Source organism: Dunckerocampus dactyliophorus, chromosome 4 (assembly GCF_027744805.1).
Source record: "Dunckerocampus dactyliophorus isolate RoL2022-P2 chromosome 4, RoL_Ddac_1.1, whole genome shotgun sequence".
NCBI classification, from domain to species: domain Eukaryota; kingdom Metazoa; phylum Chordata; class Actinopteri; order Syngnathiformes; family Syngnathidae; genus Dunckerocampus; species Dunckerocampus dactyliophorus.
Window position 1 is genome coordinate 21,956,661 of NC_072822.1, and position 20,408 is coordinate 21,977,068.

The 20,408-nt window shown below is 40.2% G+C and overlaps 1 protein-coding gene across 2 annotated transcripts; it reads left to right on the forward strand.

Annotated features, from left to right (window-relative positions):
- The first annotated feature begins 951 nt into the window (after positions 1–951).
- Positions 952–20,238, forward strand: anapc5 (anaphase promoting complex subunit 5). 2 transcript variants are annotated; one of them, XM_054774772.1, is made up of 17 exons: positions 952–1,389; positions 1,478–1,557; positions 5,766–5,875; positions 5,975–6,218; positions 7,212–7,278; positions 7,363–7,464; positions 7,531–7,721; positions 7,809–7,890; positions 7,979–8,071; positions 10,355–10,527; positions 11,135–11,270; positions 11,410–11,484; positions 13,452–13,573; positions 13,651–13,758; positions 13,918–14,065; positions 14,136–14,298; positions 14,362–20,238. In XM_054774772.1, exons 1-17 carry the CDS (start codon positions 1,192–1,194, stop codon positions 14,583–14,585), a joined length of 2,316 nt encoding a protein of 771 aa, XP_054630747.1. In that variant the 5' UTR covers positions 952–1,191; the 3' UTR covers positions 14,586–20,238. The 2 variants fall into 2 exon arrangements, with proteins under 2 accessions (XP_054630747.1, XP_054630748.1); XM_054774773.1 differs by having other exon boundaries at positions 14,365–20,238.
- The last annotated feature ends 170 nt before the right edge of the window (positions 20,239–20,408 follow it).

Genomic DNA, 20,408 nt, shown 5'->3' on the forward strand with positions numbered 1-20,408 from the left:
CAAAAAACTACATTACTGGCGTAGTGACACCTCGCCACACCACACCGCTCACTATGCCTCAGGCCACTACCGAAAGGTAACACTACATATTGAAGTTGCCGCCACTGCTGCTGTGTTTTTGAGTTTTGGAAAAGTTAACACAGGTGTAGGCAGTCGTTTCTATGTGAAATCAATGCACCCAGGAAGGAAGTTCTGGAAATGCTTAAAAATGACCAAAATACTGTAAGTATTACATGTTGTCATGAATGCGTTTGTTGGTGCCATGGTCACAGCATGTACAAGCCAAGAAATGCTGTTGGAGGTTTTTGGAGGTGTTTTAATAGCGGGCTTTGTAGGCGGAAGAGGTGTGTCCCATTATTGACTTGCCTCTTTGTAGCTGTTATATCTTCAGAATGCACAGAAAAGAGAAAGACGTGTGTTAATGCCTCATTGTGGAGGTTGGGCTTTTTTTCAAGTGCAGTTTTCCTTTAACTACAATAATTGAACATAAAAAAACAGTAAGCAAAATATGTAAATGTATCCATATATAATTTATTAAGTAATTTTATATGAATTATTTATGAGGGAGTTAAGTTACTCATTGAGCCCTTCAGCAAATGCCTTGGAGTGACATTAAAAGCAGCTTCCGGTACACCCCTTCTAAATAAGGGCATAACTTGCCCTTAATTTTCTATTACCAAGGCCTTGTTGCTTTCAAGTCATATCCCGCGACAAAGACATAATAATAATAATAATAATAATAATAATAATAATAATAATAATAATAATAATAATAATGATAATAATAATAACACATAATAAATAATAATGTAACAACTTGAAAGCGAGGCTCCATTGTATCGTAGTTCATGCAGAATTAGTGTATTGTACTTTGGGGCAACAACAAATATTTACAAATAAAGTTTTGCGGAAAAAAAACGACCCCGACGCGTCATAGTGACGCATATTTTAGTGGCCAAGAGGAGGGTTGTTTGAAAGCTTATAACTTTTGTGAGGATATTAGATATTTGAAACTATTAAACTGAATGTGACGATATAAGTGAATGATAGGTGTAAATACGACACCTTAATTACAAACTAAGAAGTCTGCTGTAGACACGTAATACATTTTGCACAGGCTAACGATAAAGGCGTAGAGTGATTGCTTGCTAGTCAGTTAGCCACTGCTACCTGATCGAAAGCTCCTGAAGGATGGCGAGCGTACATGAAAGTTTGTATTTTAACCCAATGATGACTAACGGTGTTGTTCACGCTAATGTGTTCGGTATCAAAGACTGGGTGACTCCGTATAAAATATCCGTACTGGCTTTGCTGTATGAGATGACGTCGTCGAAGATAACGCTACCGGAAAGGAGACGACTGAATAAGCTCATCTTGCCTTTGCAGCAGGTTGTCTTTTTATGTTGGCTCATTGCTCTCTGCACATATGAAAGTGCTTGTCTCATAAGACATGTCTTGTCACAATGGTGTGTTTCAGAGCTCAGACCTGTCTCTTGGCCAGTTCCTCAAGACTGTGGAGGAGTGTTGCCCTGAGACTGCATATGCCGTCAAAATCAGGTTTGCTAAAAATCCCCTTTACTGGCCCAGTTGAATGCAACTGCGATTCAAAGACACACCAGTGTATCCCACAGGACTGTGATCTATATATGGCGTTTGGTGAAGGGGGTGGCGTCATAGTCTACTTGTAATTTGCAACAGCCAGACATGAAGCTATTGACTTAAAGGTGTGGGTTTCATTTTGTGTTGCGGTGTGCATGCATTTTACAACACACACAGGCAATAAAAAAAAAACATTCATGATGTTTCCTGGTCTCCATGTAACTATGCGCTGATTTTAAAGATAATGTAGACGTCACTGCATCTCATATCTTCCTATATTGATGAGCAGATGCAACAAGATGCTCACTCGGGTGCAGTTTGCTAAGCATTCGCAGTGGTATCTTTGCCATGGGACCAAAGGCTGCACAGTAAAGACCATATTGCGTAAAGTAATTACATGATTGGGCAACTTTGCTGACATGCAACTTAAATACTCCAAACCAAAATGCCATCTGCTGGGTTGAATGTGTAATGGTAATTTAATTTATATTGAACATGCATACATGCATTGGAATACAACACACATTACAGTTCACAATTTCACATGTCCAAAAAGGAGTAGATAGAAGCAAAGCTTATGTAATCCTACCCCCGTCCGTTTCATGTCCGTTACTAATACATTTGTTCACTTCTTGTATTTAACAGTTCTGAAATAACATAAGAAAATTATGTGGCAGTTTAACAATGTACAGTGGAATCTCTGCTAGCATGTGTTTTGGTTAACTTTGAAAATGTATGCCACAATTTTGCCTCTGTTTGCGTGCACACAATACACAAGTAGTGCACATCTTGTCGTGTTATTTAATACACTGCGTGAGTTCAACTGTATTCTTAACATATATTTTTTTATCAGAATATGTCCTTCTTTGTTAGCATCTTATTAAATAGCGAACCAAATGGCGATTGAAACCGGAAGTTACGTCACCCTTCTATGATGTCATCAGTGATTGACTTTCAAAAATGTTAATACATAGCATGTTTTTATTAGTTTTATAATTATAGTTGTACGTCGTAAAACATTTCTAAATGCATAAACATGTCGAATGAACGGGCTAAATGAACATTTAACATTACTTTTACCTTCACTGAAGACTATGTTCGCAAAGACACAATGTGCAGCGAGATGCCACACGGACACCAGCTTCCAATTTTGTCATGAATTATTTCTTGAATTCAGTAGTTTCTCACCTTCTCTATCAAAATGCTGACACTTGCAACTTTCTTTGGCTCCATTTTGGTTTAAAGCATTGAGGTGACAAACACTTCAATTCAAGAAACTATCTTTCTTTGTGCCTGTTGTGTATAAAATACAATCTGATGTCAATTTCAGACCTTTTGCGCATCGTCATTTTGTGACATGATAAAGTTTGTGACAACGACAATTAGATAATGAATAAATGATAATGCGAAATGTTTCTGCTGCCGTGATTCCCAAAGTATTAAGACCTCTTTGTGCACAAAACACATTTTGCTGGACCCAAAACATGTACTTGACCAAACTCCAACAAAACGTTATACCTCATTAAACGTAAACCGCGTACTCCACAGACAATGTTGCTCATTGAATCAAAGAAGTGTATATGCAAATGAGCTGACGTCTGCATTGACACACAACGTGAACTTCAGAGTATTTCCGGATTATTTCGCAGTTTTTTTTGTCAGCATTCAGACAATAACGAAAGTGACATTGATTCAAAATAAGAACTAGTGGTTGATTGTGAATTTTATCTAAGTGCAGTTTCTGCTAAAAGACCAAGACTTCAATTTATTTTTATTGGGTTTTTCTGACTTTTTGTTTGTTTAATTTATTTTATTTAAAAGCTCTTGACATTCCAATTACAATGTTAAATACTCTTGAGAAATTAAAATTTGTTTTTGATAAGGTGTACTCGCATTATTATGCCATATCATGGCATACATTCATGAAATAAATAGTCTCAAAACAATGTTGACATTTATATTGTGTATCGGCAATAATTTGTTGGACAATTCAAAGGTCGACAAAATTTGATGAAGTTGCAGAAACAAGAATGAAAACAATGCTTTTTAGCTAGTTTGAGGGCACTGATTTAAAAAAAAAAAAGACATTGTAACAGGTCACACTTTTTTGGAAATGTGATTTTATTTTTTTTTTTTACTGTTGCACGCTGAAATGCATAAATGAATGTGAAGCTCTAAAGGCAAAAGCAGGTACTAAGTGGTGGATATGGCATACATTGAGTACAGAGGAGGAAATAATATTACTTAGAACTTTATTTTATTGTAACAGCTTCCATCTTTTAGATTGACGGGAGTGTTCCGCATCCGAAGATTCACACATCAACAATCATCAGTAGTCTGCTATCATACTGACATTCCATCTTCCCTGATACCTTTTTTCCATCATTTTTATGTCTTGGTGAAATCTTGCCTTATGACAACTGCACTAAGACTGCCAAGAGAAGTGAAGCTCAACAAGATAGAATACCACTCCTGCTTCTACTGAAATGAACCAGTGAACCAATGCAAATTGAGCAAGAACCTGGCTTTCACAGCTGCAAATCGAGCCCACAGAAGGCAGATTAGAAATTGGTTTGCTTTGCGTTTTGTGTATGTTATATGGCATTTTTAAGCTTTTTAGGAGGAGTGAGCATGAGATTACCAAAAATTAAGGCTGATACGAAAAAACGGACATCAGAAAATTAGCCAAGGGGAGATAGTTTCTTCTTTGTTTCAAAATTGTGTAGACAAGTGTTATCGTCCAGCAAAATTTATCGTGACAGGCCCACTAGTAATAATATTGTTTCATAGGTACACTTGAGTCAATCAATACTGAGCGTTTACAGGCAAAATATGTTATACAATTTACATGTGCACATTTTGCTTTGATTTTGTACACTAAACCTTTGTGCATTAATTTCCTGCAAAGGCTTAATCAATTGCAGTGGTTCTCAAACTTACAGTCGCGTACCTTTTCACACATTTTGACCTGTTGCTTGGAGCCCACAGTTGACGTACCTTTTCACACAGTCACGCTTTGATAGTTTCACATGAGCACTGCTAAGTAGATAAGTAATCATGCTACATATCTTTTATTCCAGTCTGATGCTGGCATCCGATTTCTGTATGAATGGTTTGATTTTGAGCTTCACTTTTTTGGCCACTCATGATGGCTATGGTTTGCGTCTGCATATTAATTTAATACCAAATTGAAGGTGAAAGATTAACAATCATGATAAAGCAGTGTCCGAAATACAAAAATATATATAACAAATGATAAAGCCTCCTTTTTGGGGCAATCCACACTCACAGTGTCAGGTTTTAGAACAGGGATTGGAACACCAATATAAATAAACTCAAGATGAAACTCTTAATGCACAAAATAATCTTCACACTTATTTGTTTATATAATGCGCACAGAGCAATTAACAACTTCATGCTGTCTCCTTTCTCATCCGTTCACTGCACTCGTAATTGTGAGCATTAGGCGCTAATTGTTTTTCATTTTTAGTCACGTCGACCCCATTACAATTGGTGTACTTCTGGGGGTACGCGTACCCCACTTTGGGAACTTAGGATCTATTGTATTCTGAATGATGCGGCTCCCTTCTTATCTTATAGCCGCTGAGAGGGTCGGAATGGGTCTTCGCTTTAACAGAGATGCTGCGAGACAGCATGCACTTGATTTGCGGTTGATTTATTATAACGCACAACTATCACAGCGATCAGACATGGAATAACATAAAGAGACCAGGATGGCAAATTGATGATATGAATGTGGCAAGTCTGATGGCACAATATAGCATATAAAAGCTGTCAACAAAAATGCAGCTTCCCAGCCTTTCCTCTCTCCTCTTCCCCGACACAGGTGAATTGTACGCCTTTTAGTACTTCATATACGCACACACCCACCTATGCCCATGTGACCGGTGCCCCTCTACAGTCGTGCAGACATACACACAGTGCTCCTCGCCAATCTACAACCTGTCTCCTACAGTTATTGACTGACCTGTGAGCCCTTTCCTACTCCATGAGCTGATGTATTCATATTTTTTCCATTTGTATCTAAAAATTGCATCGCTTCCTCTTATTGGTATTACAGCAAAAATGTGTAAAATTGAGATTACGGTACTCTTACACAAATGTATGCCTTGTAAAGCTACTGTTGTATTTTTTTTCTTTCAAAGGCTCCACGAAATGGTAGATGGAGAGCTTAAAGACATGGAATACTTCTTTTCAACTCTTCCCACTCCTTTCACAGCTTTTGATTCAGAGGCATATAAAACCAGTGTTGTGGGTAGGTAGCAGTGCAAAGCCTTCAGAAAATCTGACTAGGTGTTAAAAATGTTACAGTTGAACCTATCAAGCTTACTTCTGTGCTCCTCCTGTGTTTTAGGTCTCTTTATGAGACACATGCTCCTGGCCTACAACAAGCTTTCCTTCAGTCAGGTGTACAAGCTGTACAAGTCCCTGCAGCATTATTACCACAGTCACTATTCCAAGCCCACTGAGGGCCAAGTGGGTTTGACGGCAGTGGCTGCAGATGACTGTGATATGGACCTCACCAGCACTGAGGATATTGTCGGTGACCGAACTGACAGGGAGGAGGGGGACGCCCCATTGGACGAAGCAGAAATTCGGTTTGTTTTGCCATTGTTCTATCAACCAACAAGCCTGTGTATTATACTTTTAAAGGAAAACCGCACTTGTTTTGGAAATTTGCCTATCATCCGCTATCCTTATGTGAGACATTAACACACACGTCTTTCTCTTTTCTGTACATTCTAAAGATATAAAAACAGCTAAAAAAAAAAAAAAAAAAGAGCACAGCTCAGTACTGCACGTAATGAGATCCACTTATGTCGCCTACAAAGACCGCTATTAAAAAACCTCCAACAAGGTTTTATGGTTTTATATACATGCTGTGACCCTGTAGTTACAGGTACAGTAATACTTACAATATTTTGCATATTTTGGCCATTTTAAGCATTATTGATTTCACATAGCAATATAGAAACGAATGCCTTAATTTTTCCAAACTCAGAAATAAAAACAGCAGCGGTGGTGTCAGCAGAAATATGTATCCTTGCCTTTTTTTTTGTAGTGGTCTGAGGCATAGTGAGCGTGACGCTAATGAGGCTCGTCGCCAGCTGGTGTGTTCTGGCTAAGTATCAATGCGCCAGTAGCGTAGTTCGATTGGCGTAACAACGTTAATAACAATGTCGCTGTAGCTTTGTACTATGCACGTCACATATGTAAATGGAGCGTTGTTGGAGCTTTTTGGAGGCTTTTTCAGAAGGCTTTATAGGCGGAATAAGTGGTTCTTGTATGTGTAGTAATTAACGGCCTCTCTTTTTATGTTTTTACATCTTTAGAACACGCAGAAAAGATACATGTGTTCATGTCTCACATAAGGATTGTGGATGATGGGCTAAATTCCAAAAAAAGTGGTTTTCCTTTAACTTTGGTTCCTTTCTGAATCATTTTCTATATCATTTTCATGTGCTGTTCATGGCCTGTAACATGGCAAAGAATTTAGCAGAATATACTACTGTTATGGGTTAAAAATTGTACTAATGGTTCATTATGATTGGGATGATCACTAAGCTGTATGACACTGAAATTCTGTTAAGGGACGAAAACACTCCAAGTAAAGGTCCCCTGTCACAAAAGCAAGCAGAGTACTTCCTAGCAAGACAGGTGAGTTCCAAACTCAACAATAGACTATGTGCATTGTGTTTTTAATATCAACACGCACGCGCCTCATGTACCGTATGTCCTCAGGCATACCTTCTGAAGAATGACGAAAACAAATCCCTGAAACCGGCTGTGCTGCAGGAGGAGCTTAACAACATGCTAAAGTTTAACCCAGACTTTGCTGAGGCGGTAAGAGCTCTTAAACTTCATCCAGATCTTGGAAAATTTCACATTTGTTGCTTACTCTTTCCTCAGCATTACTTGAACTATCTGAACAGCATCAGAGTGCAGGACATCTTCCTCTCTGCTCATAGTCTGTTACATTATTTTGATCGCCTCATCTTGTCTGGGAATGAGGGGAAGAGCAACGGAGATGAAGGTTACGGCAGAAGTCTCCGCTATGCTGCTCTCAACTTAGCCAGCCTTCATTGTCGCTTTGGACACTAGTGAGTACAGCAGCAGATTCGCTAGACAGGACCTGGCTGTAATGATGGCTTAATCTCTAAAACTACTCTCTGCTTTCTGTGCACTAGTCTGCAGGCTGATCTAGCACTGCAGGAGGCGATCCGCATCGCCCAGGAATCCAATGATCATGTCTGCTTGCAGCATTGTTTGGTAAAAACAAATTGCACAACCTCGCATCTGTGTACAATTATGGATCTTGAGCATTTCCCTCTCATGATCTTCTTTTATCCTGCATCAGAGTTGGCTCTACACACTGGAACAGATGAAAGGATCAGATACCACTGTGTTAACGTTGGATTCTGTCAAAATGGCTGCTCATTTCTGCTTGCCGGTGAGTGCAACATGACCTGAAATAACAAAGCCATGATAATGAAAAGTTAGTGGCAGGGGTCTGTTAGTTTTATTTAGCACTAGAGATCGACCAATATGGGTTTTTCAGGACCGATACCGATTATTAGTAGTTAAGGAGGCCAATAACCGATACTTGGATATTCATTTGCAGTAAAAATGTTAAAAAATTGTCGTAAAAATGTTGAATAATACAAACACTTAACTTTAAGTGGCTCAAGCATGTATATTTAACCAAACAAATAGAAAAATAACTCCAGAAGAGCATGGCGTTCCTAGACTCAGAAGCATCTCTAAGAAGTTGAATAAAAACTTAAATAGCTCCCTGAAATGATTCCACAGTAACATTTTATATATAACTTATCTTGTTTTAAGTTCAAACACAACAAAATGTACGGGGAGTTAACAAGCTCAGCAGCAACTCTTGGAAAGTTAGATAAAAACATGCATAATAGCTCCTTGAATTTTTTCAGCCTCCATCTTGGCGTCCTTCCCTGCAACAAAACAAGACTGAACTGAACTTCTTATAGTCTCTCATAACCACACACACAGGCTTCTACAATTACGGACTGTTTCCACATTGATATTACCAACAGTATTGTTTCAAGTGATTCACAGACATATCGGGGGAGTACTGTGAGCTAGCAAAGCTGCCACTTGTGTTTACTCCGCTCTTAACGTTACGTTATTGTACTGTAGTAGTCGTGAGCTGTAGTTTTTCATGTGACTTTCACACAAACACACACTATTCTCCACATCACATTCTTCCCATTGCTAATACATAGACTGTTGAGCCTTTAGAGCAAGACCAGCGAGCTAATGTTATGGTACGCTAACCAGCCGCCTCCTTGGCATTCTTCCCTCCAATAAATCAAGTGAATTGAGTTTTTTACGCGCTCTCTCTCAATCACACACATGCTTTTATTATCACGGACTGTTTGACTGTCGATATTATCAGCTGCCTTTTTTCAAGTAATTCACAGACATGTCGGGAGGTACAACGAGCTAGCAGAGCTGCCGCTAATGTTTATGCCGCTCTTACGTTATTCTGCTGCTCACTGTAACGTTTGTAGTAGTTGTGAGATGTAGAGTACTGGGGTGTTTATTTACCTTGACACGTGTTTGCTCTCAGAATGTTCTCCACACAAGAAAACTTCCCTCTCAGCTATGTGTGTGTGTGTGTGAGGACAGCGTCAGCATCAGATTGGCTCTGCCACTAATGTGTGCTGTGGCTAGTTTAACCAATCAGATGGCGCCGCGGGTGGAGCAATGCTGGAGACAGAAGTCACAGCCGGCAGTAGAGAGAGGCGCGGCTGCATCTGAGTCAAAATAACCCAGTTTTAAATTTCTTGATATCGGCCCGTCGGATTTAAATAAAGGTCGATGCCGATATACGTCAAAATTCCAAACATCGGCCCCACTGTCAAATGAGTCCATCAAACTGATTTGGATATGGTCATCTCAATATTTAGTACAATAGCAGACTGAAATGAGTCAATGCCAGTAAGACAATGTTCTTGTATTCCTGTACAGTGTCTCCCACATACGTAACTGCAATTTGTTTGTGGAAGTTGCTGGGGGGGTGGAGCGTCGCTGTCATCACTAATTTGCAGAATTGGCCATGAAGCTGCTTTATGCACTGAGGCGTGTTAATAAGCAGAGTTATGATCCATTCCACCATCTACTGTACGGAGTTGTAACAGTGCTACATTCACAGACCGTCCCATGATCATGTGTTTATGAGCTAGAATTAATCAAATCTACTCGTGACCGTCCAAATTTATTTGTGGCAGGGCGCCACTGCTGTATAATTACCGTAGATAATTTATTGAATTTGTTTTCTCAGTAGTCCCTACAAGGTAATTTTGAGTGCGTATTACATCATCTGGCTTTCTCCTGTGTGTGTGTGTTTGTCATAAATGTTGTCGTAAATCATTTCTACAAGCCTTTATTTGAGCATGCGTTAATTTAATGCGCTGGGCACCTGCCATGTTTATGCTTTTCTAAATCAGCATGGTTAAACCTGTTACATGACTGCCCCGGTGGTGTAGTGGTTCACGTGGATTCCTTTGATGCAGGTTGCGCAGGTTTGATTCACCGCTCTAAGAATCCAGATCTGTGGTGGAATCCCATGTACCCACTCTCTTATAAGACAATTTTATTGCAGAGGCAGTGTCTTTAATTTGTCAGACAATCATGTTCCTCCTTCAGTCAACACAAGAAGACTGTCCACAGTGCGACTGATTGGCTCCTCTCTCTGCTACAGTACCTGGCTTCTCTGCGCATCCAGTCTTTGGTCCAGCAGAGGACGACACAGGGTAAAACTGCAATGGATGTGCTGAAGGACGCAGACATCCTGCATTGGAAGCATAGCTTGTCGGAGCTGATCGAGATCAGCTTGGCTCAGACGACGTCCATATGGAAGATGTATGGCAAGAGGTCAGTCTCTTCATCTCACCTGACCTCACAAAGTTGTAAACTCCGCTCTGTACTAGGGATGTTATGATATGAACATTTCATATCACGATTGGTGTGACTAAAATGATCACTGTTGTTATGACCACGGTATTGTTGAATGTGCTCAAAATGTTTAAAAAGTACTGATACACAAACTGAAGTTTGTGTAGGTTTGTGTTTGTGAACAAAAGTTGTATGTTAAAGAAAAAACCCACAAATAACACACACAATATACTTTAATTGGCCAAGCCCAACATTGCAAACTGCGCATGCGTGCTCTTTTGAGTGCTTGCCGCTTATAGGGCTATGTGATCGCGCAATGCATTGTGGGCCGTGAGGGCAAGAGCGGTTTTATGATAATTTTAATTTGAAACGATAATACTAACCATCTGGCGTTTTCATTACATCCCTACTCAATACTAACGATAGTGCATGACATGCAAACACGCCGCCTACACATGCATGAAAAGTTTAATTAATTTAGCTAGGTAGAACTTGGGTGATCATCTTGTGTACACTCAAACTGGATAATCTATTTATAAAATTAATTATTCCCCTCCCAATGTTTTCATGTGTCATCCGTATGCAGCACCATGGCTCTGCAGCAGGCCCAGCTGCTTCTCCACATGAGCAGCCTAGAGCCGGTCAATTACGGGGTCCAGCAGAACAACACAGAGGCCTTCGCTGTGGCTCTCTGCCATCTGGCAGAGTTGCATGCTGAGCAGGTAACACTTTGGATTTAATTTTGTGTGCCTGATTTATGCCCTGCTGTTACATCACTGATATGCATGGAGAGAAGGTAATAACACAGATGAGCGATCCTCAGAGGTTCTTGTATTCATATACCTTTGCTTGTGTTTACAGGGCCTGTATGGTGCTGTTGCAGACATCCTACAGCATCTTAAAGATCAGTTTCCTGCTCATACACAACATGCCAAGGTATGTTCTAACTCAGGGGTGTCCAAACATTTTCCACCGAGGGTTGCACACTGAAAAATCAAAGGATATATAAAAAGTAGGGGTGTCACAAGATCTCACAAGATTAAAACCTGTCAAAATTTCTCATTCAGAAAAAAAACTGTGTCGTGGGCACTAGGCCTGGGATGATAATAAATAAACAAATTAATGACACAATAGATGAAAATTAACTGAATAATTTTGCCGGCCTCAATATATTTCCATGTGCATGGGTGTCTATTTTCCTCATCTCCCACCTCCAAAGAGGTAGGAGAGGGTCCACTCTCTACACTGGTTTCAGCAACCTTGACACATTTGTTCCATAGAACAATGGCATGAATGGAGTGAGCCCTTTTGTTAGTCATACTAGGGATGTGAACGATAAACCGATGCGACCGGATATTCGGTTTGAGCAGGGAACGATTACGATAGTAATGAAGATTGTAATGAAGGATTGTCACGCATGCGCCATAACTTTCCATGGCTAAAGACGAGAATGCTAACGCGCCGGCTAGCTAGCAGCGTAACCTAACCTGTCTGACGGGGGTCTAATCCCGCCAAAGTTTGGAATGTTTTTGGATTAATTTTAAGAAGGGTGCAAACTTGAACAGCCAGACCAGAAGAAGCAGGTATGGTAACTTTGAAATGTTGCTCCTGGAGTGTTGAAAACACTATGCTCTGTCCGAAATGTCGCACAATTACCATTGTTATGACATGTTGATGATGGGATTGTTTACTTTTCCAAACTAAAACCGCATTTTCATTGCACTCGTGACAAATACTTCTATTTACTCATCTGTGCTTGGAAGACATGTGTCATTATTTAAGGGGCTTTGCACTATGTATTTATTCTGTATTATTAATTGTACTGAAAGTTAAGATTTTTTTTGTGTTTTTTTCATTGTTATATCTATAGATAGATCGATGTTTATTGTCATTGCACACAGACTTAGTTTGGTGGCTCAACTTCCATTTCTAGCAACATTAAGAGATGTTAAAACTTCAATGTTCCAAATCCAAATTTAACAGGTATGAAAATATACATATAAAATATCGATCCCCTCAAAGAAAAAGATGTTCATTCAGCAAGTCTTTTTTTTTGGTCTGAGTCTGAACAATATAAATATTTGAAATGTTATTCACTTGATTTATTTTTGCCAGTGCCTTAAAGCATGCTTGGGGTTATGATGTGCTCTTTTACACATTTGAAAATACTGTAAGAATGCCACTTTCATATAACTGGCATTTTTATTTTATAATTTAGGATTACCATCTACATCAACAAACAATCAAATAGAATCATATCATTTGTACACTGCATTCAACCGAATCGTTCTGTTTTTGAAAAATATCGTTTTTCAATCATATCGTTACCTGTGTATGTAGATTCAAATTGAATTGTCTATCACAAAGAGATTTACATCCCTAAGTCATACAGTCTCTGTCTCGGTGGGTGGCCGGTGGCATACTCACAGAGTGCAGAAGAGTGTAGCCTCATGAGGAGCAATGCAAGGTAATGTAGTAGAAATTAAATAAGTAGATTTCAATATATTGTCATTTTTTAAAAATATTTTTGAAGTGTACTTTTCTTAAAAGTAATGTTAAAATCTCGTCTTGTTCTCGTTGACCCAATCTCATGTATCGTCTTGTCTTGTGAACTGAGTGTCTCGTGACACCCCTAGTAAAAAGGCTGAAAAACATTATGTATATATTTAAAGACAAATCTTTGTGTTATTTATTTTCAACATTTCACCTTTTACTGTTGTACATTTTGCTCTATTTTCCCTTTTTTTTTTCTTATTGTCTAAATTTATTTTTTGAATTTGCTGCGGACTGCACTTTGGACACCCCTAGCTCATCTACTGGAAGGGATGATTGTATCTTTATTTATAATATGTGTGTGTGTGTGTACGCACATCCATTTTTGCATTCATTCTTCTCCAATGCAGCTCTGGATGCTGAGTGATCTAAAAATCCAATTTGAGAGGCACATGATTGAAGGAAAATACAACTTGGCAGAACAACTGGTCCCATCAATTTCTGCTTTAAACAAAACAGAGGGTCTCTACAGGTAATAAGAAGACATACATTTTGAACTCTTACTCACCTTTCGCCTTGGAGCTAAAACTATGTATTGTTTTTTGCCAGAGAAGTCTGTGTTCTGAAAGTTCTCAATCGTACCACTGAGGCTTACAGCGTCTTGCAGCGACTGCAGGTGCACTGCGAGAAGAATAAATGCACAGAGACAGTCATCAGGTAGACCAACACTCCTGTTATTTTTTTCGCATGTTCTTCCTGTCATGGAACTGAAAGTGAACTCTTTTATGTCCATATAGAAATGAATATTAGTTGTATGTCTTCAAGTTCATATATCGATCTCCAAGTTAGAACTGCATGTGTTTTAATCGTCCACAGAGTTTTGCTTTCGACAGCTGAGCTCCACTGGCAGTCATCCGGCTTCTCCACAGCTCTTCCTCTCCTTTTCCAGGCTCTGGCTCTGGCTCGACAGCACCACCTACAGTCGCTGGCCTCAGAGACCCTCCTACACCTGGCCTTCACTCAAGTCAGTTCAAACACTTGCCTTCAGTTCTACTCATTTCTACCGTCACCATTTTATTCCTTCCTCTCCACAGTTGATGCTGGGGGTCCCCGAGCAGGCTCTTCTTGTCCTGCATGAAGCAATTGAGCCTGTTTTGGCACACGGTGCAATCGTGGACAAAGGGCGCGCCCTGCTGCTAGCAGCCCGCTGTCAGATGGCTGTTGCTGGATTCAGGCCAAAAAGACAAGGGCAAGCAGGTAACGAAAACTCAGTGTTTTGTGTAGCTCAGCCTCCCACACTCTGGCTCATGTTCTTCCTAGCAGATTTGCGTGTGGCTGTTTCGGCGGTGGACATGCTAATTGAGGCTGCAGTATATTTTTCCAAGATCAACTGCAAGGAGCGCCTCCTCGACGTCCACTTCCTGCAGGCTCATCTTTACCATTCTCTGGGACAAATGTCACAACGCAACAAAAGTGCCATGCTCTTTCGCTTGCTGGACCAGGAGCTACGTTCACCAGCACCCTCACTTTCTATGCGCCTTTAACTGTCTATGTGCAAAAAAGAAAGTCTGAATTAATAGCACCACTAGATGGCAGTGAGACTCTGTTCAGCGTCAAAGCCTCTTTTCAGTGCAATAGTTAATTTGGACATTTGGAGGTGAATGTGAAACTCCTGCTGAATACAGGACAATGTCAGTGGTCCGTGTTCAATACAAGATAAGGTTCACTTCCTACGTAATGGTGGTCCAGTACAGTTGTAAATGATGGCATGTCGATAAACATAACCTGGTTTAATAGCTTGCACAACAGCATGTGCTGCAAGAAATTGTGAAAGTTTATCAGCAGCTGTCACGCTGCTGCTGTTTAAGCTGCCGCTTTTTGATAAATGGAGGTAATCTTGCAGTTTCACTGGCCTGGATGATTCATAGTTCGCCTGGAGAATACTGATGATGCATCCACAGAAGGAAATTGTGATCACATATATAATGTAGAAGACCTGCCATGACATAACAGCAGACACTGTGTCTGGATTGCACTTAGCTTTGACACGATGTGTGCAGACTATTTGGGCTGATAACATCTATGGTTTATGACAGAACTGGTCTATAATTATGAAGCCTTTTTGTTTTTATGCATTTTTATCTCACCTTATAGGTGTATTTTGTTTTAATTAGCCTGGCAAGTAGAGTGTGCGGAACCTTGGCAGGTTTTCTCATTGAAACTATTGACACCACTTATAGCTATCCATCCATTTTCTATACAACTTGTCCTCAATAGGCTTGGGGATGAACTGTTGCCCATCCCAGCTAACTTTGGGCAAGAGGCGAGGTACACCCTGAATTGGTTGCCAGTCAATCACGGGTTACATATAGACATGTAGATATTTTAGATTATACACGTTATTTTCCAGAAAGTTTCCCTCATTTTGAAATGCAAATATTGACAAGATGTTAGGATGAGGTGTGGAAAAATTTTAGAAAGCATTGAGATATCCAAAAAAAAGAGTGGAAGCTGATGCATTTTTGGTTTTAGTTTAGACTGTGCTGTATTACAACATAGATAAAACATTGTTTAGTAGTATTTCGTATGCCTTCATACACAAGACTCATACTAAGGTGTGTGGTCTCTGCTAGCAGGTTGCTGGCCTTGCTTATTCGCCATCATTCTAACTTGGCGCCTTGTTTGACTTGATGTCAGTTTCTGTATAAACAGACCGATGACAGAGGTTGGTTGTAAATGAAGGTCTGTTTTTAATCAAACAGAGGGTAAAGAATTTTGGCAAGTGAATCGGTGTTTGTCCTCACGGTGAACAAATGCATCAGGACACCAAAACAGCTTCTGGGAAGTCTTTCTACAAGATGCCAGAGTGTGTGGGAACTTTTATCTATTCATCATGAGGTCAGGACTCACAGGTTCCTCCACATCCTCCAAGCATGCCTTGATGGATCCCAGCTGAGACTTGAGAGGGGATACACCCTGGACTGGTTGCCTGTTTTTAGTGCAGTAGAGTAGTCCAACTATCAGCCGTAACCCTCAGATACTCAGATATTGCTATTAATGAGTGGTGTGCAGCAGGGCCAGCAAAGCCTTCTCTGTTGGCCTAAACTCTTTAGAATTTGATGGTCAATTGTGTTGAATGCTGCTGTAAGGTCTAATAAAACTAATACTGAAATGAGGCATTTGCCTGAGCCGGTGAGGAGGACGTTTGTAATTTTTACGAGTGCTGTTTCTGTGCTGTGGTGCATCCTAAATCCGGACCGAAAGACCTCAAGTGGATGGTTGTTTTGAAGGAAATGGTGTAACTGTTTGGCGACTGCTTTCTCTAGGATCTTGGACAAAAATGGTAGGTTGGTTATTGGTCTTTAGTTAACATGGTTAGTTTTTTTAAAAAAGCCGTTAGATTACAGCCACTTTGAACGATCGTGGTACGTACTGTAGCCTGTCGCTAGCAACATATCTTGAGAAGAGTTGTGTTAACTAGTGGAGTAGCATCCTTGAGCAAGTGAGTAGGGATGGGATTTAACTGGCAAGTTGAGGAGTTTGAGGAGGAAATTGTAGAGGCTAGTTCAGAAGAGTTGATGGAGCAAAAACTATTTAAATGTGTGTCAGACACATTTGGAGACAGAAGGGCTCAAGCCACAAGCAAATAGTCACAACAAAGCATAGTTTGTTCTGCTAGCAAATCATCCATCCTTCCATCTGTTTTCTATGCCGCTTATCCTCACTAGGGTCGCCGGTATGCTGGAGCCTATCCCAGCTGACTTCGGGCGAGAGGCGGGGTACACCCGAGACTGGTTGCCAGTCAATCGCAGGGCACATCTAGACAAACATTCACACTCACATTTTCATATTAGCACTGTTATCTGATACACGAGTATGGTTTTGTCCACTGGTGTGTAGTTAGCTATTTGGAACTCAAATGTGATTAGAAAGTGGTCAGACAGAACAGGATTTTGTGGAAATATTGTAAAGCATTTAATGGTAAACTGCACTTTTTGGGAATTTTGCCCAGCATCCACAATCCTTATGTGAAACATGAACACATATTTCTTTCCCGTTTCTGTGCGTCCTAAAGAGAGAAAACAATTTAGCATGAGGGAGCTAACAATGCGTCTCATGGGACCCACCTATTTTGACTATAAAGCTCTAACAACATTTGTTTTATATACAAGCTGTGATCAACAGGTACATTCATGATAACATATACTACTTATGGTATTTTGCCTTATTTTGATCTTTTAAACATTACCGGAACTTCATTCCTAGGCGCATTGATTTCACATAGCCGTCAAGAACATTAGCATAGAAACAGCGTGTCTGTTTGCTATTACTAATCATGGAAGACTTTGTGAGAGACGCCGCCACCAGCTATTACTTTTGGAAAAATGAGGAACCAGGACCTTATCTTTTGAGCCTAAATATATGGAAGATGATATCAGGTAAGAAGCCCCCTTACTCCCCTTAGAAGCTACTGCTAAATCACTTACAATGTCCGCTCTGATTGGGATGCCGACTGATGGAATGGCTGTGACTTGTGCTACCCGTCCAGCTGGTAAATTTAGCAAAGTCCTCAGGTAAAAATGCTGAGGGCAAACGGGCATCTTGCTGAGTCTTCATAGAGATGTTGCCGAGTCTAAGTTGAGAGCCTTTATCCACTGCTTCAGTCTGTCCTGTTTAGTTGGTAGCATGTGGAATGTCAAAAGTTGACCAACATTTCAACTTATTGCCACAACCTTCTACAATACACTTGCGAGGCATGATTTATAACCTAGCGTTAACGTTTCAAAACTCACAATTAACACAGCAGCAGCTGCAGTAGGTAGTGTACTGCTCGGCAGTGGCTTGGGGTGTCGTGAGTGACGCTGAGACTAGCAAGGCGTTGTGTTACTCCGCCAGAAAAATACATGTTTGTGTTAGCTGCTACAATAACAATATCGCTGTAGCTTGGTTAAAATACAGGTCAGTTATGTAAATGGAACATTTTTTAGGGCTTTATAGTCGAAATATGTGGGTCCCATGACGTGCATTGTTAGCTCCCTCATGCTAACTTGTTTTCTCTTTTTAGAACTCGCAGAAAAGGGAGTTCATGTCAAAACAGATGCCTTACTCATACATTGGGCAAACCTATACAATAATATAAAGTCACCTCTCTGAACAGTGCAAGAGTTGTGCATGTGTGTGTGTCAGCGCTAACTTTTGTCTGACTATTAGTCCTAACATTCTAGTTTAATGTGATAATGAGCAGTGGATTAATTATTGGTTTCCATTTATGGTGACTACTGATTGAGGTAACGGATGAGATTGCATAGATCCTGGACCTTAGCCTGGTCTGGAACAGACGCCACAGAATAAATCTCCATGGTAACTTATATCAGAACATATCCCACGTGCCACTATCTCACGGATAAATTAAGCCAGGATAACCAAGATATCCTATCTTAATCCCTTATCCTAGTTTTGTGAAATGGGCCCGTGATCTACTTCCACACAGGAGAACATGCAAACTCCACACAGAAATGCCCAACGAAGATTCGAACCCAGGTCTTCCCGATCTCCAGACTGTGACTGTGTGGCCAACATATTAACCACTAGACCACCGTGCGGCCACAGGACTGCTTGTATGCCAGATAATAAAGTGCACGCTTTATCTATCTATTTATCTATCTATCTATCTATCTATCTATCTATCTATCTATCTATTCTTCTCAAAAAGATGTCATTATATATCGCTTCATCTATCTATCTATTCTCTCAAAAATAACTCATAATACATCACTTAGATACTGTATATCACATCCTGTTGCTTTTTATCTTGAGCCCATACACACATAATCTAGTTGTAGGACATACCTCCCACTTAGATATCTTTTTATCTTGAGCACACACCCACACACAGTCTAGTTGTTTCCAAAAAAATTAAATATCATGGAAAAATTTATTTATTTCGATATCTCCATTCAAAAGGTTCAACTTTCATAAATTATAGATTCAGCAGCCCACAATTTAAACTATTTCAAGTATTTGTTTATTTTTACATAATTTGGGCTTCCAGCCAGTAAAACCCACAAAAAGAGGAATTGAAAAAGTTTCATCGTTCAGAGCAAAGGAGGCTGGTTGGTCAAGCATACTGTATCAATGGAAAGTCGAAGATGACCGGGGGCTTCAGCAATCTGGCAGACATTCAGACACATCCTGGGGAACTGTCGAGTTCCTCGGGTCAAGTCAATTCTGAGCCTGGGCTAACGTAGGAAGCGTCTCAACTGGGCCAAGGACAAGAAGGATTGGAATGTTGGCCAGTGGTCCAAGGTCATTTTTTCCGATGAAAGCAAAGTGTGCCTTTCATTTGGGAATCAAGGAGGAACAGAACCCAAGCTGCTTGATGTCCAGTGTGAAATATCCACAGTCCGTCATGATTTGGGGTGCAATGTCCGGTGCAGGTGTTGGTAAACTGCTTTCTTAAATCCAAGGTCACCGCAACAGTCTACCAGAATGTTTTAGAGGACTTCATGATTCCTTCTGCTGAGGATCTGTATGGAGATGCAGATTTCATCTTCCAGCAGGACCTGGCCCCTGCCCATACCGCCAGAAGCACCGAAACCTGGTTTGATGCCCATGCCATCACAGTGCTTGACTGGCCAGCCAACTCACCGGATCTAAACCCAATTGAGAATTTTATTTATTATCAAGAGGAAAATGAGGGGCACCAGACCCAAAAACAAAGATCAAGGAAATCTGGGCTTCCATAACTCCCAGCCAGTGCCACAGGCTGATTGCCTCAATGCCACGGAGCATCCAGGCAGTGATTAAGGCAAACGGCAACCAAGTATTGAAGATTGACATATCGTTTTGAAAGTACCATATTTTGATTGTTTTGATGTGATCTTTATTTCTTTTTTCTGCAAAAACGGAGGGATACATGGTGATTTCTTCACAGTATTCTATTTTTTTGAATTCCTGTTTTTGTGGGTTTTATGAGCTGGAAGCCCAGATGATGTAAAAATAAACAAATAAATACTGAACATTGTTTAAATTGTGGGCCGTGAATCTAAAAGCTATGAAAGGTTAATTTTTTGAATGGAATTATGGAAATAAATCAACTTTCCCATGATATTCAAATTTTTTGGAAAGGGTCTGTACCTCCCGCTTAGATATCTCTTTATCTTGAGCATATACGCACACGCACACATAGTCTTGTGGGACATACCTCCCATCGTTTGAGGAGAGACAGCAGTTGCTAGCTTTGCTCAAGGAAGCCAATACAAAAAACTGTATTTTTTTGGGGGGGGGGGGGGGGGGACAGAAGGTTGCATTTACATATGTCTACAATTTCTTTTTGAAATATATTACAGTTCTTTGTGCACAAAGTT

Coding starts and splice junctions, on each gene's coding strand:
- anapc5 (XM_054774772.1), top strand. CDS start 1,192: ATGGCGAGCGTACATGAAAGTTTGTATTTTAACCCAATGATGACTAAC. Junction 13,759..13,917: donor TGCACAGAGACAGTCATCAG/GTAGACCAACAC, acceptor AATCGTCCACAG/AGTTTTGCTTTCGACAGCTG. Junction 14,299..14,361: donor AAAAAGACAAGGGCAAGCAG/GTAACGAAAACT, acceptor TGTTCTTCCTAG/CAGATTTGCGTGTGGCTGTT.